Genomic DNA, 20,035 nt, shown 5'->3' with positions numbered 1-20,035 from the left:
TTCTTTTTTCTTTCTTTCTTTCTTTTCTTTTCTTTCTTTTTTTTTTTTTTTTTTTTTTTTTTTTTTTTTTTTTTTTTTTTTTTTTTTTTGGACACAGAATCTCCCCAGAGTCTCCCGGCTCCTTTTTGTATTTTTAGTAGAGATGGGGTTTTGCTACGTTGGCTAAGCTGATCTGGAAGTTCTTATTTATTTATTTATTTATTTATTTATTTATTTATTTTTTATTATTATACTTTAAGTTCTAGGGTACATGTGAGCCTTATTTAAGTTCTTATAACAGCCTTATAAAATGGGTAATATTATTATCTCAATTTTAAAGAGGTGAAAACTGAGGTTTAAGGGGTTAAATTACTTTAATCATAGAATCAGGAAATGGCACAGTTGGGATTTCAGTTCAGAATATCTAATTTCAGTTTTCATGCTCTTAATAGTGATGCCATATTTCAAATGTCTATATTGAAAAAAAAGTCTATTATTTAGCTTGTTGCTTGTTTTGTAGATACATTTTTATTGGAACAATGATATACCTTGTGAGCTACAAAGACAAATTTGTGTAGTTATGGCAAACCGAAACTGTATGTTCTGGAAATAAAATATTTAGTAACTAGCCCTTTACAGAAAAGGTTTGCCAACCTCTGGTCTGTAGACATCAACTTTAAAATGTTTTTCAAGTGACCTCCAGGAGAAAGAACCAGAAATATACCCTGGATTTCCAGAAGAGGTGGGTGCTGTTTGTATTGTCAGTGAAATTGGTGAATGAATAATACAAGCCTGGAAACCTGGCCTACCTGGCCTCCTGCAGTCTTCACTGTGTTGATTCAAGTTTATTATGACCTGTTCTTGTTGTCTTTCATGAGTCAGAGCAGAGGCCTTATCCCTTCCCCTCCCTGTCATAAATGCCTTAGAGTTTGGACTTGGATCTCAGCTTAATGAATTTTGTCTCCACTTCCCCTTTCTTGCTTCAAGGTTCACATGTGTGCCAGACCGATAATTCTAGGAGCTGCCGTGGCTTGGCTAAGCTTCCCTTGACCACTGAGCATTTCTAAGGGAGTTGAGGCTGGTGGCTCCTCCCTCCTTCCTACTGGTGCTTCCACCTGCCTTGGTCTGAGTTACAGTTCATGGGGCAGCGCCTAAGTGTCTGAGCACACTTAACTTAAGAATCTCTAGTGGTTTATGACCCAGACTTTGCCCTACCAGCTCAGACTTCTGAATGTTCTCTTCCCTGGACCCTGCTCCAGACACTTTAAATTCACAAGAGGAAAATGTGCCCAGCTTGCCTGGAGAAAAGCATCTGCTCCTAGCCAAGATCTCCTCATCACAAAGTAAGAATATCAGGTGGTGGAACCTCCATCATACCTGTCCCCTTCCTATACCTGGGTCTGTTGGGTAGATGCAGTCCTTTTTAGAGAGGCATAGTATTCTCAGACCTGTTGCCACAAATTGCTCCCCACTCATTCTTTTCCTATACTTTGTATCTTCAAAACCTCTTTATCTTCTATGTTTAATATCTAGACTATACTTTCTTCACGGAATTCTAAATATGTAAATTTACAGGGCTAGGAGGTCCATATCTAGTTTAACACCCTCATTATAGAAATAGAAAAAGGCCTAGAGAAGAGAAGGGAGTGGGCCAAATCCACAAAATCCACATAGCTGATTACTGCTAGAGCAAGTGAGATGAGAACCTTGGTCACTTGACTCAGGATGGTGACTTTTCACTGTTCTCTCTTTCCACCAGGAATGGGAATGACCTTTGACTTTAAACAAATCCAGACCTCAGTTTTACCCTGAATTTTTGGGAGAACATTTAGGTTTTTTTTTCTTTTTAGTATTTTCAATTCTTCCGTGTCTTAGTTTTTAGGATGTTGATCTGTGTTAATCCAGGCTATCTTCTAGCTATATCTGGTTTCCTCAGGTGGAAAATGTTAAATATAGTTAATATAAAATTTCACTCTAGAATCTGTTAGAAATGACAGAGGCAAAGTTAATGTATATTAAAAAAAAAAAAAATTCACCAGTGCCTGGTGGCCAGTAGACTTCCAATAATTGTGAAGTCCCTTCTACCCCCTCGAAAGGACTGTGTTTCTCCCCTAAGCAGCACAGTGTGTGTGGTGGTTTCATGGTTAAAAGTTTAGACAGGCCCAGTAAATCTCTCTTCTCTTTTACTTCCTAAGTGTGTGACCTTGGACAAGCTACCTTCCCTCTCACAGCTGAATTGTCCTCAGTTGTAAAATAGAGAGAATTAGAGTATTCATCTCACAGGATAATTGTGAGACTTAAATAAGAGAATGCATGTAAAATGGTTAACATAGGACTTAGAATGTAGAAAAAAAAGCTCTTTGTTTTACTGCCAGTTTTATTTTTACTTATGACCAAGCAGCCATGACCTCAGAATAATAGTCAGGGCTGACAATTGTGCCTCAAAGCAAAAAGGGAAAGAACTGGTGAGATGGAGACTCTTTCCATTTCTACCTCATTTCTTAGATGGAGCTGTTGAAATCTACCCATGAGCTTTGGCTGGCCACACTGACAGTGTCCTCCTCTCAGCAAAGACCAATTAACAAGTTCTGAAAACAGAAGTACAACCCACCCCCTTGTAATTCCTCCTGAGATCCTAACCAGGGTTTGTAAAACACCCGGATATGGGTAAAGAACCATCCCGGGTTTTGTATCAAACCAGGCTCCAGAGGAACAGGAAGTTCCAGTAGTTTTGTTTCTGGAAAAGAGGGCACCCAGCCCTTCCCCCTCCCTCATCCTCCCATCCCAGTAACCCCTGCCAAATTGGAATCCTGGACTTAATTTAGGAGAAAGGCCCTGTAACCAAGATACTGACTGAACATGGCTGGCGGACTCAGGCCAGGGTCTGCAGTGCAGCATTAATGGGCCGCTGACATGAATATGGAGTAGTTTTCTCTAGCAAAGGTAAGCTTTATTTTCTCTTTTCAAATCCTACCTCACCTGCCTTCCTGTGCAAAAACGTTTATTTAGCTGGGCTTAGGTGAGTCTTGGCCATTGAGAGAAAAAGTCAGTGGCTAAAAGTTGGAGGAGGTTTGGCTGGTGTGCAGGAAAGTTAAAGGAGACAATAGGCTCCTTTTGTTCCTCTCGCCCAAGTAGCCAGGACCACACCGGCTTGTCTGTTTCAGGGCCAATCCTGGAGCCATACAGAATAGTTCATTTTCCTGTCGAAACAGTTTGCTCACCTTCTGTCTCACAGGTTGAGGAATTTATTGAGGTGATGGATCTGAGGATTATATAAGTGGGAACTCAAATACTTGAAAATAACCATGTTTGGTTTCATATTTTGAGACCAGATTGGCACAGAGTAAGCCAATAAATGATAGCTAAACTAAGCTAAACATCTGAATTTGAGTAGTCTTAGTGTCTAAATAGCAAAAATCTTTTAGAAATCATTGGTTCAAATTCTGGCTATTTTTAACAACCGGCTCCCTGACTTTGAGCAAATCCCTGCACCTCTCTGGTCTCAGTTTTTTGTATATCACATGAGAGTGATTGAAAAAGATCGTTTCTAAAGGTTTCATGCATGTGTGAGTCTATAACACGTTCAGTTTTTCATTACTCAGCATCTGTTATATGACAAGCAATCCTTTTGCTAGGGACTCAAATATCCATGGTTTTGTTTGGGCCTCAAGACAATCCTGTGAAATAAATATCATCCCATTTTTTGGATGAGATGACTAAGGCTAAAATAATTTATTGAAAGGTCACATAGCTATCACAGACAAGAGATGGGATTTAAATCAAGGTCTTTAACTTCAAATTGGTATGTTTTCTATCACCGAGTTAAGAAAACAGAGGACCAAAAGGGGAATTTTGATGGAGGGTTTATTAGGAAGGCTGCTGAGAGATTGGAGACAGGGCCCCAAATTTGGCTCAGCATTCCTTTACTCAGTGGAGTAATCCTTTGTTTAGGATGAGCCTGTCTAACCCAAAGTACTATAACTGAGAAAGGGAGATGGAGGGAGAGAAAAGAGCATTGTCACAATAAAGGAACAGTTTGCAAATTCCAGGGAACACAGCAATGCAAATTGTTATGAATAATAGGGACCAGACCCAGGTGACACTGGGATGACAGGAATGTAAGGTAAAGCTAAGGGAGGCTTAACTTTATATTGGTTGATCTTCTCTCCAGGTTGGTACAAGGTTTCATTATATCTTAACTAAACTATCCAAATAGCCTAGAAATTTTCTTTCTCTTTTCCTTCCTTTGAGTGCCTCTTCCTTCTGCCTTCCTTTTTAATTAATTAATTATTTTTTTTTTTTTACTTTTTCCCAGGATTCTTTCTCAACTTACTTCATTTCTCCTTTTATTTCTTCCTGTTCTTTTTCCTCATCAGTCTGGTTCTTCTCTATCGGCTTAGCTGAGAAAAAAATAGCCTTGCCCAAGTGAAAAGCTTACACAGAGTTTTCACATCTTTCATATTATTTGACCTTTATGACAAACTAACGAGGGGCCCAAAGTAGAGACAATCCTCATTTAAGACATGAGGAAACTGAGGCTCAGGAAGTTAGGGACTTGTTCAAGGTCATATAACCAATAAATGATGAATCCAGAGCTAGAACTTACTTTTTTCTGGTACCTGAACGCAGTCCACTTTACCATGAAATATCTAAGTGGTTATATTTTATTTTATTTTATTTTATTTTATTTTATTTTATTTTATTTTGTTTGTTTGTTTATTTATGTATTGAGACCATGTTTCGCTCTTGTTGCCCAGGCTGGAGTGCAATGGAGAGATTTCAGCTCACCACAACCTCCGCCTCCCGGGTTCAAGCGATTCTCCTGCCTCAGCCTCCCTAGTAGCTGGGATTACAGGCATGTGCCACCACGCCCGGCTAATTTTTTGTATTTTTAGTAGAGACGTGGTTTCTCCATGTTGGTCAGGCTGGTCTTGAACTCCCGACCTCAGGTGATCCGCCCGCCTCGGCCTCCCAAAGTGCTGGGATTACAGGCATGAGCCACCACACTCGGCCTAATATCTAAGTGGTTACAAAGGATTTTATGGGTTTCCCATTTTTTCTGCTCTTATAGTATATGATAAAACCAAATTAAATAGCAGCAATAACAATGACAAATTCAGATTTGAGGAGGAAAGAAAGGATGTCAATAATTAGAAGGAAGAAAAATACTTATCAGGTGCCTACTAAGTCCCAGATACTGCAAAAAGTTATCTTATTTAAATACAGAGTAAAACAGTACTTAAACCTAAGTTCGTCTGACTCAAAAGTTCTAGTTCTTTACATTATAGCATGTTGTTTCCAAGAAGAAAGTTCAGCTTGGGCTGTGTGCGTTTTCATGCCTGTGTATATATTCCCGTATGCTTAGAATGTGTTACCATATATGAGAATTTATGAGTGTGCACATATTTGTTCCTATTCATAAAATGGAAAATATTTATGGCCCTGTCAAGTTTCATTTCCAAACGATTTCCTTACTTGCGATAGTAATAGCCACTAATACCTTTTGATCACTTACATTTGCCCTTAAAGTACTTACAGATCTTAATTAATTTAATCCCCACACAACTCTATGAGGTAGCTAATAGTATTAATACCATTTAAAAAATAAAGACACTGTGGTCAAATAAATGAAGAAGTTTCCCAAGTCATACAGCTGGGAAAAGTGGAAGCAAGATTCACTTAGGTAGCCTGATACCAAAGCCTATGCCCTGGATGCAAAATCGAGTAAGTATTCCTTATCTCTCAAGATCTTGAGAATTATGTAAGATGGAAGATATGAAAAACACATTGTAATCTGGAAACTGCTAGGGATATGTTAGGTGGCACTTCCCCCCACTCCCCAGATTCTATTGTCTAAGCAATTTGGATCATAAGTCACCACTGTTGAATGCTTGTTCACTGTATGCTGAAGGCCTGTACTAGTCTCTTCTAGGAATATTTTCAGTTTTATCATGTGTTTCTCCAGTTGTGGAGCTCTTGCCTGGGACAGTTTTCTGTCTAGGTAAATGAGTTCAAGGCACAACTGCTTTGTTGACACCTCTCTGAGAAAGAAGATTGAAAGGGTTCCATGTTGCATTCAGACTTGGAATGAACCAAGGACACTCCCTCCCTGTTGAGGATTCCAAGACATGACTATTTGTGTGACCATATATAGAGCTATATGTAGGTGTATATGAGTATGCCTGTGTTTCATCAGTGAATGTAAGTATTGGCAGCATGTGAAAGCTGGAAGGACTCTTTGAGAGCTCATTATATACCACATTTTTATGGTTCTGCACTTAGATTAACAAACTTCTGTGACTCCCTCAAAAGGTAAGAACTATATAGTCCAGCTTTATATAGTCAATTATTTTATAGATGGGAAAAATGAGGTGAAGAAACTTGCCTAAATTCACCCTGAACAAGTATTAGAACTTGAACCAGACCCAACTGATGGAAAAATGTATGCTTGTGTTTCTTTTTTTTTTTTTTTTTTTTTTTTTTTTTTTTTTGAGACGGAGTCTCGCTCTGTCACCCAAGCTGGAGTGCACTGGCCAGAACTCAGCTCACTGCAAGCTCCGCCTCCTGGGTTCACGCCATTCTCCTGCCTCAGCCTCCCGAGTAGCTGGGACTACAGGCACCCGCCACCTCGCCCGGCTAGTTTTTTGTATTTTTTAGTAGAGACGGGGTTTCACTGTGTTAGCCAGGATGGTCTCGATCTCCTGACCTTGTGATCCGTCCGCCTTGGCCTCCCAAAGTGCTGGGATTACAGGCTTGAGCCACCGCGCCCGGCCAGCTTGTGTTTCTTTATGTCACTTTAACAATAGCTGTTATTGCCCATCAACTTGGCCTCCATCACCATGTCTGGTAATAGATACACAGCAACCTCTAAAAAATGACATTCTCTCTCAAGGAGTGTGTAGTCCAATCTGGGAAATGAAGACAGATCATGACGCAGGTCATGAGATGGAAAGGTAACAATAATACAGAGTCTGACTTAATCTAATTGGGTGCTAGTAAGTAGCCCTTCATAGGATAGTGATATGGAGAGGCTAGAGGTGGCCTTCTGGAGCAGTAAGTATTCAAATTAACCCTTGGAGTAGGAATACAGAAAGTATGATGCATGGGAGACTGTAGAGATGAATTAGCAAACTGTAGCCAGGAGGGAAAAGGAGGAGGAAGGCAACCAGTAGTTACTACTGCCTACTATGTTCCAAACATTGATGATACTTGTCCCTTTCATGTAAGCTTTCTGATTTATTTCTCCAAGGCTGGTATTATTATACCCATTTTACAGATGAGAAAACCGTTTCTGAGTGGTTAAGAAATTCCCAAGGCTACACAGCTGGTCAGTGGGAGAGCCAGGTTTTGGAAAAAAGAACCACAAAACAGATCCTCTCTTACATCAAGGGCTTTCTGCCAAATATAATATGGAATCTAGGGATTAACACTTGGGTCACTGCTGCGTATGGAGAGGGTCTGGGAGTTTGTGAAGTAGTCTATAAGTTTGTTTCTTTTTTTTTTCTATTTTTTATTTTTATTTTTTTGAGACAGAGTCTCGCTCTGTCGCCCAGGCTGGAGTGTAGTAGCCAGATCTCAGCTCACTGCAAGCTCCGCCTCCCAGGTTCACGCCATTCTCCTGGCTCAGCCTCCCGAGTAGCTGGGGCTACAGGTGCCCGCCACCTCGTCCGGCTAGTTTTTTGTATTTTTTAGTAGAGACGGGGTTTCACCGTGTTCGCCAGGATGGTCTCGATCTCCTGACCTCGTGATCCACCCATCTCGGCCTCCCAAAGTACTGGGATTACAGGCTTGAGCCACCATGCCCGGCCCAAGTTTGTTTCTTAAAAAGGGTAAATATCTGGGCATTATCTATCCATATGTAAATCTGTGCATACATTTGATTCTGTATTTTTTATTAACAATGCCTATTTCATGTGCTTGGGTTGAAGATTTAGTGAAATAATTTATATAAAGCACTGGACATGGTGCTACTATGTAATAATCTCTCAGTGAATAGTAGCCATTATCATCATTATCATTAATACAATCTTTAGGTATATTTCTGCCTATATGAGTATGTGTGTCTGTTTGTAAAGTGATTATAACTGCATGTAATTGCTTGTTTCAGAATGTGTGTGTTTTTTCACAGATATGGCTGTAGCTATGGGCATATGTATGTTCTCTGTGTATATACATGTGAGTATGCAAGTATATTTTTGTGGAAGGTAGTACAGCATGGTGATTATGCTGGAGCCACACTTCCTGAGCTCAAATCCCAACTCTACCGACTTTTATCTAGATGGCTTTGGGTAAACTACTTTACACCTCTGTTCTGCAGTTTCTCCATTGTAATAAGGGGATAATAATGGTGTCTACTTCGTAGGGTGGTTGTGAGGAATAAATGATTTAATCTGTGTAAAACACTTGGAACAGGTGCACCATGCACATACAATAAATATAGCTTTATTATTATTATTATTATTATTATTATTATTATTATTATTGTCCTGAAGTTGACTAAGATTTTATGTAACAGAGTGATTTTATGTGTAAAGGGAAGTGTGTGCATCTCTGCTTTTAGGTAAGACTACATGTACCTGTGTGTGCAAGTTTATGTATTTATGTAATGCTGTCCATGTTTCTGTGTTTGACTGTAACTGTGTATGGTATCACTGAATGCTTCGTCCTAGTCCCAGGAAATCTAATGTCCTGACTTATGCATTGAAGTGAGAGGTTAGAATCTTGGGTCTGATTCTGACTCAGGATTAGACCTATTAAATGAGTTTATGAATAGCTTTGGGAATCAGGAGACAACATTTCTTCTGAGAAGTTCAAAATACTTCCCTCATATACTGTCATTTATTTTTGGTTCATTGTTAACTTTTGAAGTGTAATACACATAAAGTGCACAAATCTTGTTTATAACTCAATGTATCTTCACCAACTGAGCACGCGTTTTCAACCAGCATGTAGATCAAGAAACAGAGCATTACTTAGAAGCCCTCCTCTTCCTTTCCCTTTCACAGAATCCTACTCCAAGGCAAACATCATCCTTACTTCTACTAGCATAGATTATGTTGGCCTGATTTTGTACTTTATTTAAATGAAATCATGCAATATGTACTATTTTGTGTCTATTTTTTTAAACATTACATTTGTCATAGTCATTCGTATTGTTGTGTGTAGTTGTAGTTTGTTCATTATTATTGCTATAAAGAATTTCATTTTATGAATAAAATGCAATGTGTTCATTCATTATAGTGTTCATGAACATTTTGACTGTTTATATTTTGGGTTTATGAATATTCTAGTAAATATTTTTTGGTAAATTCTCACTTGTTGTTAAGTACAATTTAGAGAGGATAGGAAGTGGCAACAATGAGTGTTCCCCTTTTGCCTATGGGAAAACAGAGGCAAAGGGAGAATTAGTGTTAGCGGCCCAATAAGGCTTCTGGTGCCTGTTTCCTGATTCTTGGGACAGAGAGCATTCTTCCTGCTACACCTTTGAAAAAACTGGATCCAGATCTCTCTTCTGAAGGAACTAGTAATACACGATTAGCAGCACGGGTGACTTTTTAACTATTCCCTTCAAAATCCAATCACTGAACACTAATTGAACCAGAAGGAATCAGGTAAGTTAAAGAAACTGGGCTAATTGGGTTTTGCTTTCTCAGTCACTCAATCTGGCTCATGCCTCTTCAGTTTTCTGGACACGTAGAAAGCCCCTTTGTTCTTTCTTCTATACCAGCAGTTTTTATTTGCCTGTTTCCCAGAGTAATGTGGGCCATGGAGTCAGGCCACCTCCTCTGGGCTCTGCTGTTCATGCAGTCCTTGTGGCCTCAACTGACTGATGGAGCCACTCGAGTCTACTACCTGGGCATCCGGGATGTGCAGTGGAACTATGCTCCCAAGGGAAGAAACGTCATCACGAACCAGCCTCTGGACAGTGACATGTAGGTTTAATTTCTTGTGGTATTTGTGGGGAAGTTGTGGGAGCACCCTTGAGGTCAGGAAGTAGCCTCTTGTGGCCCCTTTCCCTGGATGTGGTAGCCTCCAACTCCTGATCACTCCGAGCTGTATACACTTAATGGCAGATTTCCTGGGAAGAAGGCTAGTTGACTCAGAAGCCAGTATTTCATCTGGAGTTTGCCATAACATTTTTAGAGTCCTAAAGAGAATTCCATATTTGCTGTTTTCTAATCTGATACCCACAATGCTTACTTATTTAATAACAGCTGTTTGACTTTAAAAAAGAATAATGAAATGTGTACAGTGTTTATAAGATGTATGTGTGGGAGCTATGCTTCTAAATTTTGGTGAAGCTACTGTATATTTATTTCAGATATGTGAAAATGTAAAAAAAGAAAGTAAACCTTAGAATCAAGGAATTAATGGTAATAGCTCTCACTTATGTAATACTCTGTGATACAGACCATACTAGAAATTTACATTCTTTGTCTCAACTCTCACAAAAACTCTAGAAGGTAAGTATTTGTGTAGTTATTTTATAGATGAGAAAACTGAGGCTCAGGGAGGGCAAGTGACTTATCCAAGTCCTATCACTAGTAAATGAAAGAGATAGGATTTGAACCTGGATAATGTGAATGTAAACTAATACTCTTCTCACCACTCTGTCCCTCATAGATCCCACAGGATTAACCTTTCTTGATCTTAGAAAATAGCAAGTGCTCCACAAATATCTGTTAAATAATAAATGAATGTACGAAAAAATCTTTTGTGACCGTTACTCATTTTTTCTCTCCAAAGCTTTGGAGTTTTCCAAAGTTGATTGTAACATCTCTGAGTTCTCTGAGAAGAATTATAGTAGGAATAACAATTCTGTCTTTTTTGACACAAAGTATTCACCTAGTTTCAGAGTCAGAGTCCTTGTATTAATTTTTTTGAGGGAATAAATTCATTATCTTCCATCCCTAATACTTTGAAGTAATAGTCCATATTTATTGAGCTTTTACTATTTGCCACTGTCCTAAGCTCTTCGTGTATTTGAATTTCTTTTAGTCACCAATAAAAGCTATCTGAGTTAGGAACTATGATTATTTTCATTTTACAGATGGGCAAATTGTGTACGGAGTAGTTAAATAACTTGTTCAACATCCCACTAATTTGGAAGTGACAGAGTAAGCAATCAGTCCAAGTGGCTTGGCTCCAAAGTTTGGAGTTATAACCACTATGCCCTAAGGTCTCCCATATGTCTCAGAATGATGTTAAGTCAGGCTACGTCAATGAGGAGTCGATCACTTAAAGAGTCAGTTCACAGTTGGTTGTCTCTTTGTTACTATATATTGTGTCAAACTATGTGAAATTGCCTTTTGTGTGGGTTTAAAGTGGTTAAATATCAGCAATTTCATATGTTGATATTTGAAATTTTTAACAGTTAAATCTAAAACTTTAGTGTTTTGATCGGTACAATCCCATTTCCTCTTGTTTTGTCCTAAACAAAGATATTCACTTTTTGGCCAGTCTCCTCTGGAAAAGGAACCTTCCAAGGCTTGAAGATGGGGGGGCAAAATTGTGACTCTCTTTCTTCTTTCCCAGAGTGGCTTCCAGCTTCTTAAAGTCTGACAGGAACCGGATAGGGGGAATCTACAAGAAGACCATCTATAAGGAATACAAGGATGACTCATACACAGATGAAGTGGCCCAGCCTGCCTGGTTGGGCTTCCTGGGGCCAGTGTTGCAGGCTGAAGTGGGGGATGTCATTCTTATCCACCTGAAGAATTTTGCCACTCGTCCCTATACCATCCACCCTCATGGTGTCTTCTACGAGAAGGACTCCGAAGGTAAAACATTTTGCCATTTCTTTCCCCCATGCCCAACAAATATCACTTTTCCTTTACTGCCATTTGAAGGAGAAGAGTTGGCAGTGAAGATTGTCTTTTCCTCCTATTTATCTGAGGTGGCAAAGACTCTCCTCAGAGTAAACAAGGGTGGGCACTGGTATCAGCTCTACCATTCATATATTGTGTGACTTGGACAAGTCATTTTCTCTCTCTGGGTCTCAGATTCCTTCTCAGAAATGTGAAAACACAGTCTACCTCTTAACACAAGGAACTATTTGAATGGCATCTCCATAGAATATTTGAATATTCTATGAAAAGAAAAGAGAATGCTATAAATGTGAAGGATTGTCATCCTAGTGTCACAGTCTTCTGAAAGTTCCATTTCGTTTTTCCCTAAAGGGGAGTTCAGCTTATTTATCTCTACTTCCCTTATTCCTGGCCCATTGATTTATAATACTGACAACAGTGAGTGAGAGGAATAGAAAGGGAAGTCAGAAGACTCTGGCTGGGCCACTAAATCCCTGTATAATCCTGGACAAGTTACTTTTCCTTAGTTTTCTCTTCCATACAATGGAGAAGTGAACCAACTATTCATTAAGTTGACTGTAGACTGAAATTATGTGATTGCCTGCTTTTTTTTTTTTTTTTTTTTAAGTGAGTTTTTGAAGGGAGGGAATCCTGTCTTCTTCCTTGCTTCTATGCCACCAGCTTTATGCTATGGCATTACCAGATTAGGCCGAGCTGTACTTTTCCTAGCCATAGAACTTTTCAAGTGGCTACAACCTTTCCACCCATTGTTAATGTGAGGACTGGATTTTTTAGGTTAAATGTTACCTAAATCTGTGCTCTCCTTAGGTTGCGAGGAACACTATGCAGGTCATTAGAATGCTACATTTTATAAGACCAGACCTAGGGTTCTACATGTCAGCTGTGTCTTAATTTATGTATTTGCCACGGTCCCTCACTTATTCTGGGCCTGGGCATGTGCAATTTCATTTCTAGGTTCCCTATACCCAGATGGCTCCTCTGGGCCACTGAAAGCTGATGACTCTGTTCCCCCGGGGGGCAGTCATATCTACAACTGGACCATTCCAGAAAGCCATGCACCCACAGATGCTGACCCAGCGTGCCTCACCTGGATCTACCATTCTCATGTAGATGCTCCACGAGACATTGCAACTGGCCTAATTGGGCCTCTCATCACCTGTAAAAGAGGTACAAGTCCCAAGGATAAGCTATGAGGTGCCGTTTGGGACATCTAGGGGTAGCAGTGGTATGGTTGAACCACCTATATATTGGGCAGCAGCTTGAGGAGTGCTAATTCAGCACTCTTGTTTATTAGCAAGGAAAATCTCTGCTAAACTGACTTTCCACTATTTTTTTTTTCAATTTCATTACTTTTTTCTTTGTTTGTGGGTTAGGAACAATTTTTTTTTTCAATAGGTTATTGTGGTGCAGGTGGTATTTGGTTACATGAGTAAGTTCTTCAGCGGTGATTTGTGAGATTTTGTTGCACCTATCTCCTGAGCACTATACACTACACCCTATTTGTAGCCTTTTATCCCTAGCCCACCTGCCAGCCTTTTTTCCAAATCCCTAAAGTCCATTGTATCATTCTTATTCCTTTGCACCCTCATAGCTTAGCTCCCACATGTCAGTGAGAACATACAATGTTTAGTTTTCCATTCTTGAGTTACTTCACCTAGAATAATAGTCTTCAATCTCATCCAGGTCACTGCAAATGCCATTAATTCATTCCTTTTTATGGCTGAGTTAGTCGATCGTATATATATATATATACCACAGTTTCTTTATTCACTTGTTGATTGATGGGTATCTGAGTTCGTTCCATGATTGATTTTGCAATTGTGAATTGTGCCACTATAAACATGCATGTGCAAGTATCTTTTTTGTATAATGACTTCTTTTCCTCTGGGTAGATACCCAGTAGTGGGATTGCTGGATCAAATGGTAATTCTACTTTTAGTTCATTAAGCAATCTCCACACTGTTTTCCATGTGGCTCCACTAGTTTACATTTCCACCAGCAATGTAGAAGTAACTGTTCCCTGTTTGCCACATCCAAGCCAACATCTACTGTTTTTTGATTTTTTGATTATGGTCATTCTTGCAAGAGTAAGGTGGTAGCGCACTGTGGTTTTGACTTGCATTTCGCTAATCGTTAGTAATGTTGAGGATTTTTTCATATGTTTGTTGACCATTTATATATCTTGTTGTGAGAATTGTCTATTCCTGTTCTTAGCCCACTTTTTGATGAGATTGTTCATTTGTTTTTTTCTTGTTGATTTGTTTGAGTTCACTGTAGATTCTGGATATTAGTCCTTTGTCAGACGTATGGATTGTGAAGATTTTTTCCCACTCTGTGGGTTGTCTGTTTACTCTGCTGACTGTTCCTGTTGGCATGCAAAAACTCTTTAGTTTAATTAAGTCCCAACTATTTTTCTTTGTTTTTACTGCATTTGCCTTTGGGTTTTACTCATGAAATCCTTGCCTAAGCCAATGTCTAGAAGGATTTATCTAATGTTTTCTTCTAGAATTTTTATAGTTTTAGGTTTTATATTTAAGTCCTTAATTCATCTTGATTTTATTTTTGTATAAGGTGAGAGAAAAGGATCCAGTTTCTTTCTCTTACATGTGCTAGCCAATTATCTCAGTACCATTTGTTGAAAAGGGTGTCTTTACTCTACTTTATGTTTTTGTTTGCCCTGTCAAAGTTCAGTTGGCTGTAAGTATTTGGGTTTATTTCTGAGTTCTCTATTCTGTTCCATTGGTCCAAGTGCCTATTTTTATACCAGTACCATGCTGTTTTGGTGAAATGGCCTTATAGTATAGTTTGAAATCAGGTAGTGTGATGCCTCCAGATTTGTTCTTTGTGCTTAGTCTTGCTTTGGCTATGCGGACACTTTTTTGGTTCTGTATGAATTTTAGAATTGTTTTTCTAATTCTGTGAAGAATGATGGTGGTATTTTGATGGGAATTGCATTGAATTTGTAGATCGCTTTTGGCAGTGTGGTTATTTTCACAATATTGATCCTAACCATCCATGAGCAGGGATGTTTCCATTTGTTTGTGTCATCTATGATTTCTTTTGGCAGTGTTTTGTAGTTCTTCTTGTAGAGGTCTTCCACCTCCTCAGTTATGTATAGTCCTAAGTATTTATTTATTTATTTGTTTGTTTATTTGTTTGTTTGTTTTTGCAGCTATTGTAAAAGGGGTTGAGTTCTTGATTTGATTCTCTGCTTGGTCACTGGTAGTGTATAGAAGAGAGACAGATTTGTGTACATTCATCTTATATCCAGAAACTTTGCTGAATTCTTTTATCAGTTCTAGCAGCTTTCTGGAGGAGTCCAATTTAGAGTTTTCAAGGTAAACTACCATATCATCAGCAAACAGTGACAGTTTGACTTCCTCTTTACAGATTTGGATGTCCTTTATTTCTTTCTCTTGTCTGATTGCTCTGGCTAGGACTTCCAGTACTAAGTTGAAGAGGAGTGGTGAGAGTGGGCATCCTTGTCTTATTCCAGGTCTCAAAGGGAATGCTTTCAAGTTTTCCACATTCAGTATAGTATTGGCTGTGGGTTTGTCACATATGGCTTTTATTATATTGGAGTTTGTCCCTTGTATATAAATTTTGCTGAGAGTTTTAATCATAAAGGAATGTTGGATTTTGTCAAATGCATTTTCTGCATCTATTGTGAGGATCATGTGATTTTTAAAAAATTCTGTTCACGTGGTGCATCACATATATTGACTTGAATATGTTAAATCATTCTTGCATCCCTTTCATACCCATCAAGTTAGTATGAAACCCACTTGATCACAGTGGATTATCTTTTTGATATGTTGTTGGATTCCATTAGCTAGTATTTTGCTAAGAATTTTAAGACCTATGTTCATCAGAGATATCGGTCCTAGTTTTCTTTTCTGGTTATGTTCTTTCCTGGTTTTGGTATTGGGGTGATGCTGGCTGCATAGAATCAATTAAGGAGAATTTCTTCTTTCTCTTTCTTGTGAAATAGTGTCAAAAGGATTGGTACCAATTCTTCTTTGAACGTCTGGTAGAATTCCACTGTGAATCCATCTAGTCTTTTGGTTGGTAATTTTTTAACTGCCATTTTAATCTTGCTGCTTGTTACTGGTGTATTCAAGGTATCTAATTCTTGGTGGTTTAATCTAGAAGGATTGTATTTTTACAGGAATTTATCCATCTCTTTTGAGTTTCTAGTTTATGTGCATAAAGGTGTTCATAGTAGCCTTGAATCTTTTGTATGTCTGTGGTGTCATTTGTAATATCTCCCCTTTGATTTCTTAATGAGGTCATTTGGATTTTCTCTCTTCTTTTCTTGGTTAATCTTGCTAGTGGTATATCAATTTTATTTATTTTTTTTTCAAAGAATCAGCTTTTTGTTTCATTTATCTTTTGTATTTTTTTGTTTTGTTTTGTTTCAATTTCCTTTAGTTCTTCTCTGATCTTGGTTATTTCCTTTCATCTCTAGTGTTTGGGTTTGGTTTGTTCTTGTTTCTGTAGTTCCTTGAGGTGTGACCTTAGAACGTCAGTTTGCACTCTTTCAATCTTTTTAATGTAGGCGTTTAGAGCTATGAACTTCCCTCTTAGCATCACTCTTGCTCTATCACAGAGGCTTTTATACGTTGTGTTATTATTGTCAGTCAGATCGAAGAGTTTTTAAATTTCCATCTTGATTTCATTTTTTGCCCAATGCTTATTCAGGAACAGATTAATTTCCATTTATTTCCATGGTTTTGAAGGTTCCTTTCAGAGTTGATTTCCAGTTTTATTCTACTGTGATCCGAGAGAGTGCTTGATATAATTTCAATTTTCTTAAATTTATTGAGTCTTGTTTTATTGCCTATCATATTATATATCTTGGAGAAAGTTCCATGAGCGGTTGAATAGAGTGTGTAATCTGCGTTTGTTGGATGAAATATTCTGTATATATCTGTTAAGCCTATTTGTTCCAAGGTATAGTTTAAGTCCGTTGTTTCTTTGTTGACTTTCTGCCTTGGTGACCTGTCTAGTGCTGCCAGTGGAGTATTGAAGTCTCCCACTATTGTGTTGCTGTGTATGGCATTTCTTAAGTCTATTAGTAACTGTTTTATAAATTTGGGAGCTCCAGTGTTAGGTGCATATATATTTAGGATTGTAATATTTTCCTGTTGGACAAGGTCTTTTACCATTATATAATGTCCCTCTTTGTCCCTTTTAACTGTTGTTGCTTTCATGTTTGTTTTGTCTGATATGAGAATAGCTTCTCCTACTCACTTTTGGTTTCCTTTTGCATGAAATACCTTTTTCCACCCCTTGACTTTAAGTTTATGTGAGTCCTTATGTGTTAGGTGAGTCTCCTGAAGCAGGAGATGGTTGGTGACTTCTTATCCATTTTGCATTTTTGTATTTTTAAAGTGGGGCATTTAGGCCATTTACATTCAGTGTTAGTATTGAGATATGAGGTACCATTGCATTCATCGTGCTATTTGTTGCCTGTGTACCTTGGGTTTTTTTTTTTTTTTTTTAATTTTTTTGTTTTTGCTTTTTAAATTTTATTTTTGTTTCATAGGTCCTGTGTGATTGATTTATGCTTTCAAGAGGTTCCATTTTTATGTACTTTCTGGATTTTTTAAATATTTAGAACTCATTTTAGCAGTTCTTGTAGTGGTGGCTTGGTAGTGGCAAATTCTCTCAGCATATGTTTGTCTGAAAAAGACTGTATCTTTCCTTCATATATGATGCTTAGTTGTCCTTGATAAAAAATTCTTGGCTGGTAATTGTTTTGTTTGAGGAAGCTGAAGATAGAGCCACAATCCCTTCTAGCCTGTAGGGTTTCTGCTGAGAAATATGCTGTTTATCTGATAGGTTTTCCTTTATAGGTGACCTAGTGTTTTTGTATCACAGCTCTTAAGATTCTTTCCTTCTTTGTCTTAACTTTATATAGCCTGATGACAATGTGCCTAGGTGATAATGTTTTTGTGATGAATTTCCCAGGTGTTCTTTGTGCTTCTTGTATTTGGATGTCTAGGTCTCTAGGAAGACCAGGGAAGTTTTCCCCTATTACTCCTCCAAGTATGTTTTCCAAACTTTTAGAATTCTGGAACATCACACACGGGGGCCTATCATGGGGAGGGGGGAGGGGGGAGGGATTGCACTGGGAGTTATACCTGATATAAATGATGAATTGATGGGTGCTGACGAGTTGATGGGTGCAGCACACCAACATGGCACAAGTATACATATGTAACAAACCTGCATGTAATGCACATGTACCCTAGAACTTAAAGTATAATTAAAAAAAAAAAAAAGAATTCCCTTCTTCCTCGGGAATACCAATTATTCTTAAGTTTGGTCATTTAACATAATCCCAGACTTCTTGGAGGCTTTGTTCATGTTTTCTTATTCTTTTTTCTTTGTCTTTGTTGGATTGGGTTAATTTGAAGACCTTGTCATCAGCCTTCGAATTTTTTTCTTCTACTTGTTCAGTTCTATTGCTGAGACTTTCCAGAGGATTTTGCATTTCTATAAGTATGTCCAATGTTTCCTGAAGTTTTGATTGTTTTTTCTTTATGCTATCTATTTCCTTGAATATTTCTACCTTCACTTCTTATTTTTGTAGTTGTTGTTGTTTTATCTTTATTTCCTTTCATTAGGCTTCACCTTTCTCTGGTGCCTTCCTGATTAGCTTAATAGCTAACCTCTTGAATTCTTTTTCAGGTAAATCAGGGATTTTTTTTTTTTTTTTTTTTTTCTTGGTTTGAATCCATTGTTGGTGAGCTAGCGTGATTTTTTGGGGGTGTTAAAGAACCTTGTTTTGTCGTATTACCTGATTTGGGTTTCTGGTTCCTTCTCATTTGGGTGGGCTCTGTCAGAGGGAAGGTCTAGGGCTCAAGGCTGTTCTTCAGATTCTTTTGTCTCAAAGGGTGTCCCCTTGATCTCTCCCTTCTTTTTTATGGAAGCGGCTTCCTGTGAGCTGAGCTCCAGTGATTGTTATCTCTCTTTTGGGTCTAGCCACCCAGCCAGTCTACCTGACTCTGGACTGATACTGGAGGTTGTCTGCACAGAATCCTGTGATGCGAACTGTGTATGGGTCTCTCTGCTGTGAATATCAGCTCAGTATTTGGGGTGTCTCCCGTGTCCTGCAGGAGCAGTCCATTTCCTTCAGAGGGTCTGTGGGTCCTCTTGGGATTCCTGGTATGTTCATGCAGGATGCTGGAGCTAAAATTCATGATGCAAGCCTCCACATGCTGCTCTGTCTGTCCAAGTCTGAGCTGCAATCTAGTCCTGACTCTTGTCCACCATGATGATCCTAGGAACCTTTTTAAAAATTATTGTTATTTAAAACAACAAAACACCAAACTTTTCTCCTTTTTATTTTTTGTTGCTTCATTTTTAAATCTCAAATTAGTCATTATAGGAGTCAAGTCACATTGAAATCAGATATGTGGTAAGAGTTTAGATATGGATAAGATTGAAAGTGTGGTCATCAGGGTTTGGGAGGATTTTGCTGGTAATAGGACATTCTCCAGGAAAAGTCAGACTTGAAGACCAGAGGGTGGCAGGAATGTGGTCAGGTTCAGGCCCTGGGTTGAAGACATAGGCAGGGATGGTGGGAGGGAATTATTGTAGATCCCATGTGTCTTAACATCAAGTCCTAGGCTCAATTGAATTGGTGGTTTTAAATGGGGAGTTCGGAAATGGAAATTAACCCAAGAGGGTTATATCTGCTTTTCTGTTGCTTACAGATTCTTAAGGCCCCTCTCTTTCCATTCCTTTCTTATGAGTACCCCTTTCAGCTTACTATTGTTAAGGAAAGGATTTTCTCAAGGGAAACTTTCTCACTTGCTCTAGGAGCCCTGGATGGGAACTCCCCTCCTCAACGGCGGGATGTAGATCATGATTTCTTCCTGCTCTTCAGTGTGGTGGATGAGAACCTCAGTTGGCATCTCGATGAGAACATTGCCACTTACTGCTCAGACCCTGCTTCAGTGGACAAAGAAGATGAGACATTTCAGGAGAGCAATAAGATGCATGGTGAGTTGGGAAAAGGTGGCCACATTGTGACAGGGAACATTGTTGGAGGGTATCCACTGGGCCTAGTATTTGGTGGATGCTTTCACGTACATAGTCCTTTTTAGTCATCACAAGGACAAGGAGTAGTAGATGGCTCTTCCCTGTTTTACATGTGAGGACACCAAGGCTCCTAAGATTATGCAGCAGATAAATGGCACAGATAAAATTCCAACACT

At 38.7% G+C, this 20,035-nt stretch overlaps 1 protein-coding gene across 3 annotated transcripts in view; it reads left to right on the top strand.

Moving 5' to 3' along the window:
- Positions 1-1,112: 1,112 nt before the first annotated feature.
- HEPH (hephaestin) overlaps positions 1,113-20,035 on the top strand; it is a 129,452-nt gene continuing 110,529 nt past the window's right edge. For 2 of the 3 annotated variants that reach the window (XM_030934571.1, XM_030934570.1), the window contains exons 1-5: positions 2,683-2,922; positions 9,732-9,911; positions 11,515-11,759; positions 12,762-12,974; positions 19,638-19,820. In XM_030934571.1, coding sequence (XP_030790431.1) covers positions 9,736-9,911; positions 11,515-11,759; positions 12,762-12,974; positions 19,638-19,820 — 817 coding nt within the window. In that variant the 5' untranslated portion in view covers positions 2,683-2,922; positions 9,732-9,735. Of the gene's footprint in view, positions 1,323-2,682; positions 2,923-9,731; positions 9,912-11,514; positions 11,760-12,761; positions 12,975-19,637; positions 19,821-20,035 lie in introns of those variants that run through there. The other variant, XM_030934569.1, reaches the window with a different exon arrangement.

Source organism: Rhinopithecus roxellana, chromosome 7 (assembly GCF_007565055.1).
Source record: "Rhinopithecus roxellana isolate Shanxi Qingling chromosome 7, ASM756505v1, whole genome shotgun sequence".
Classification (NCBI taxonomy): Eukaryota; Metazoa; Chordata; class Mammalia; order Primates; family Cercopithecidae; genus Rhinopithecus; species Rhinopithecus roxellana.
Note: the sequence above shows the minus strand (reverse complement) of the source record. Positions and strands in the feature narration are given on the sequence as shown.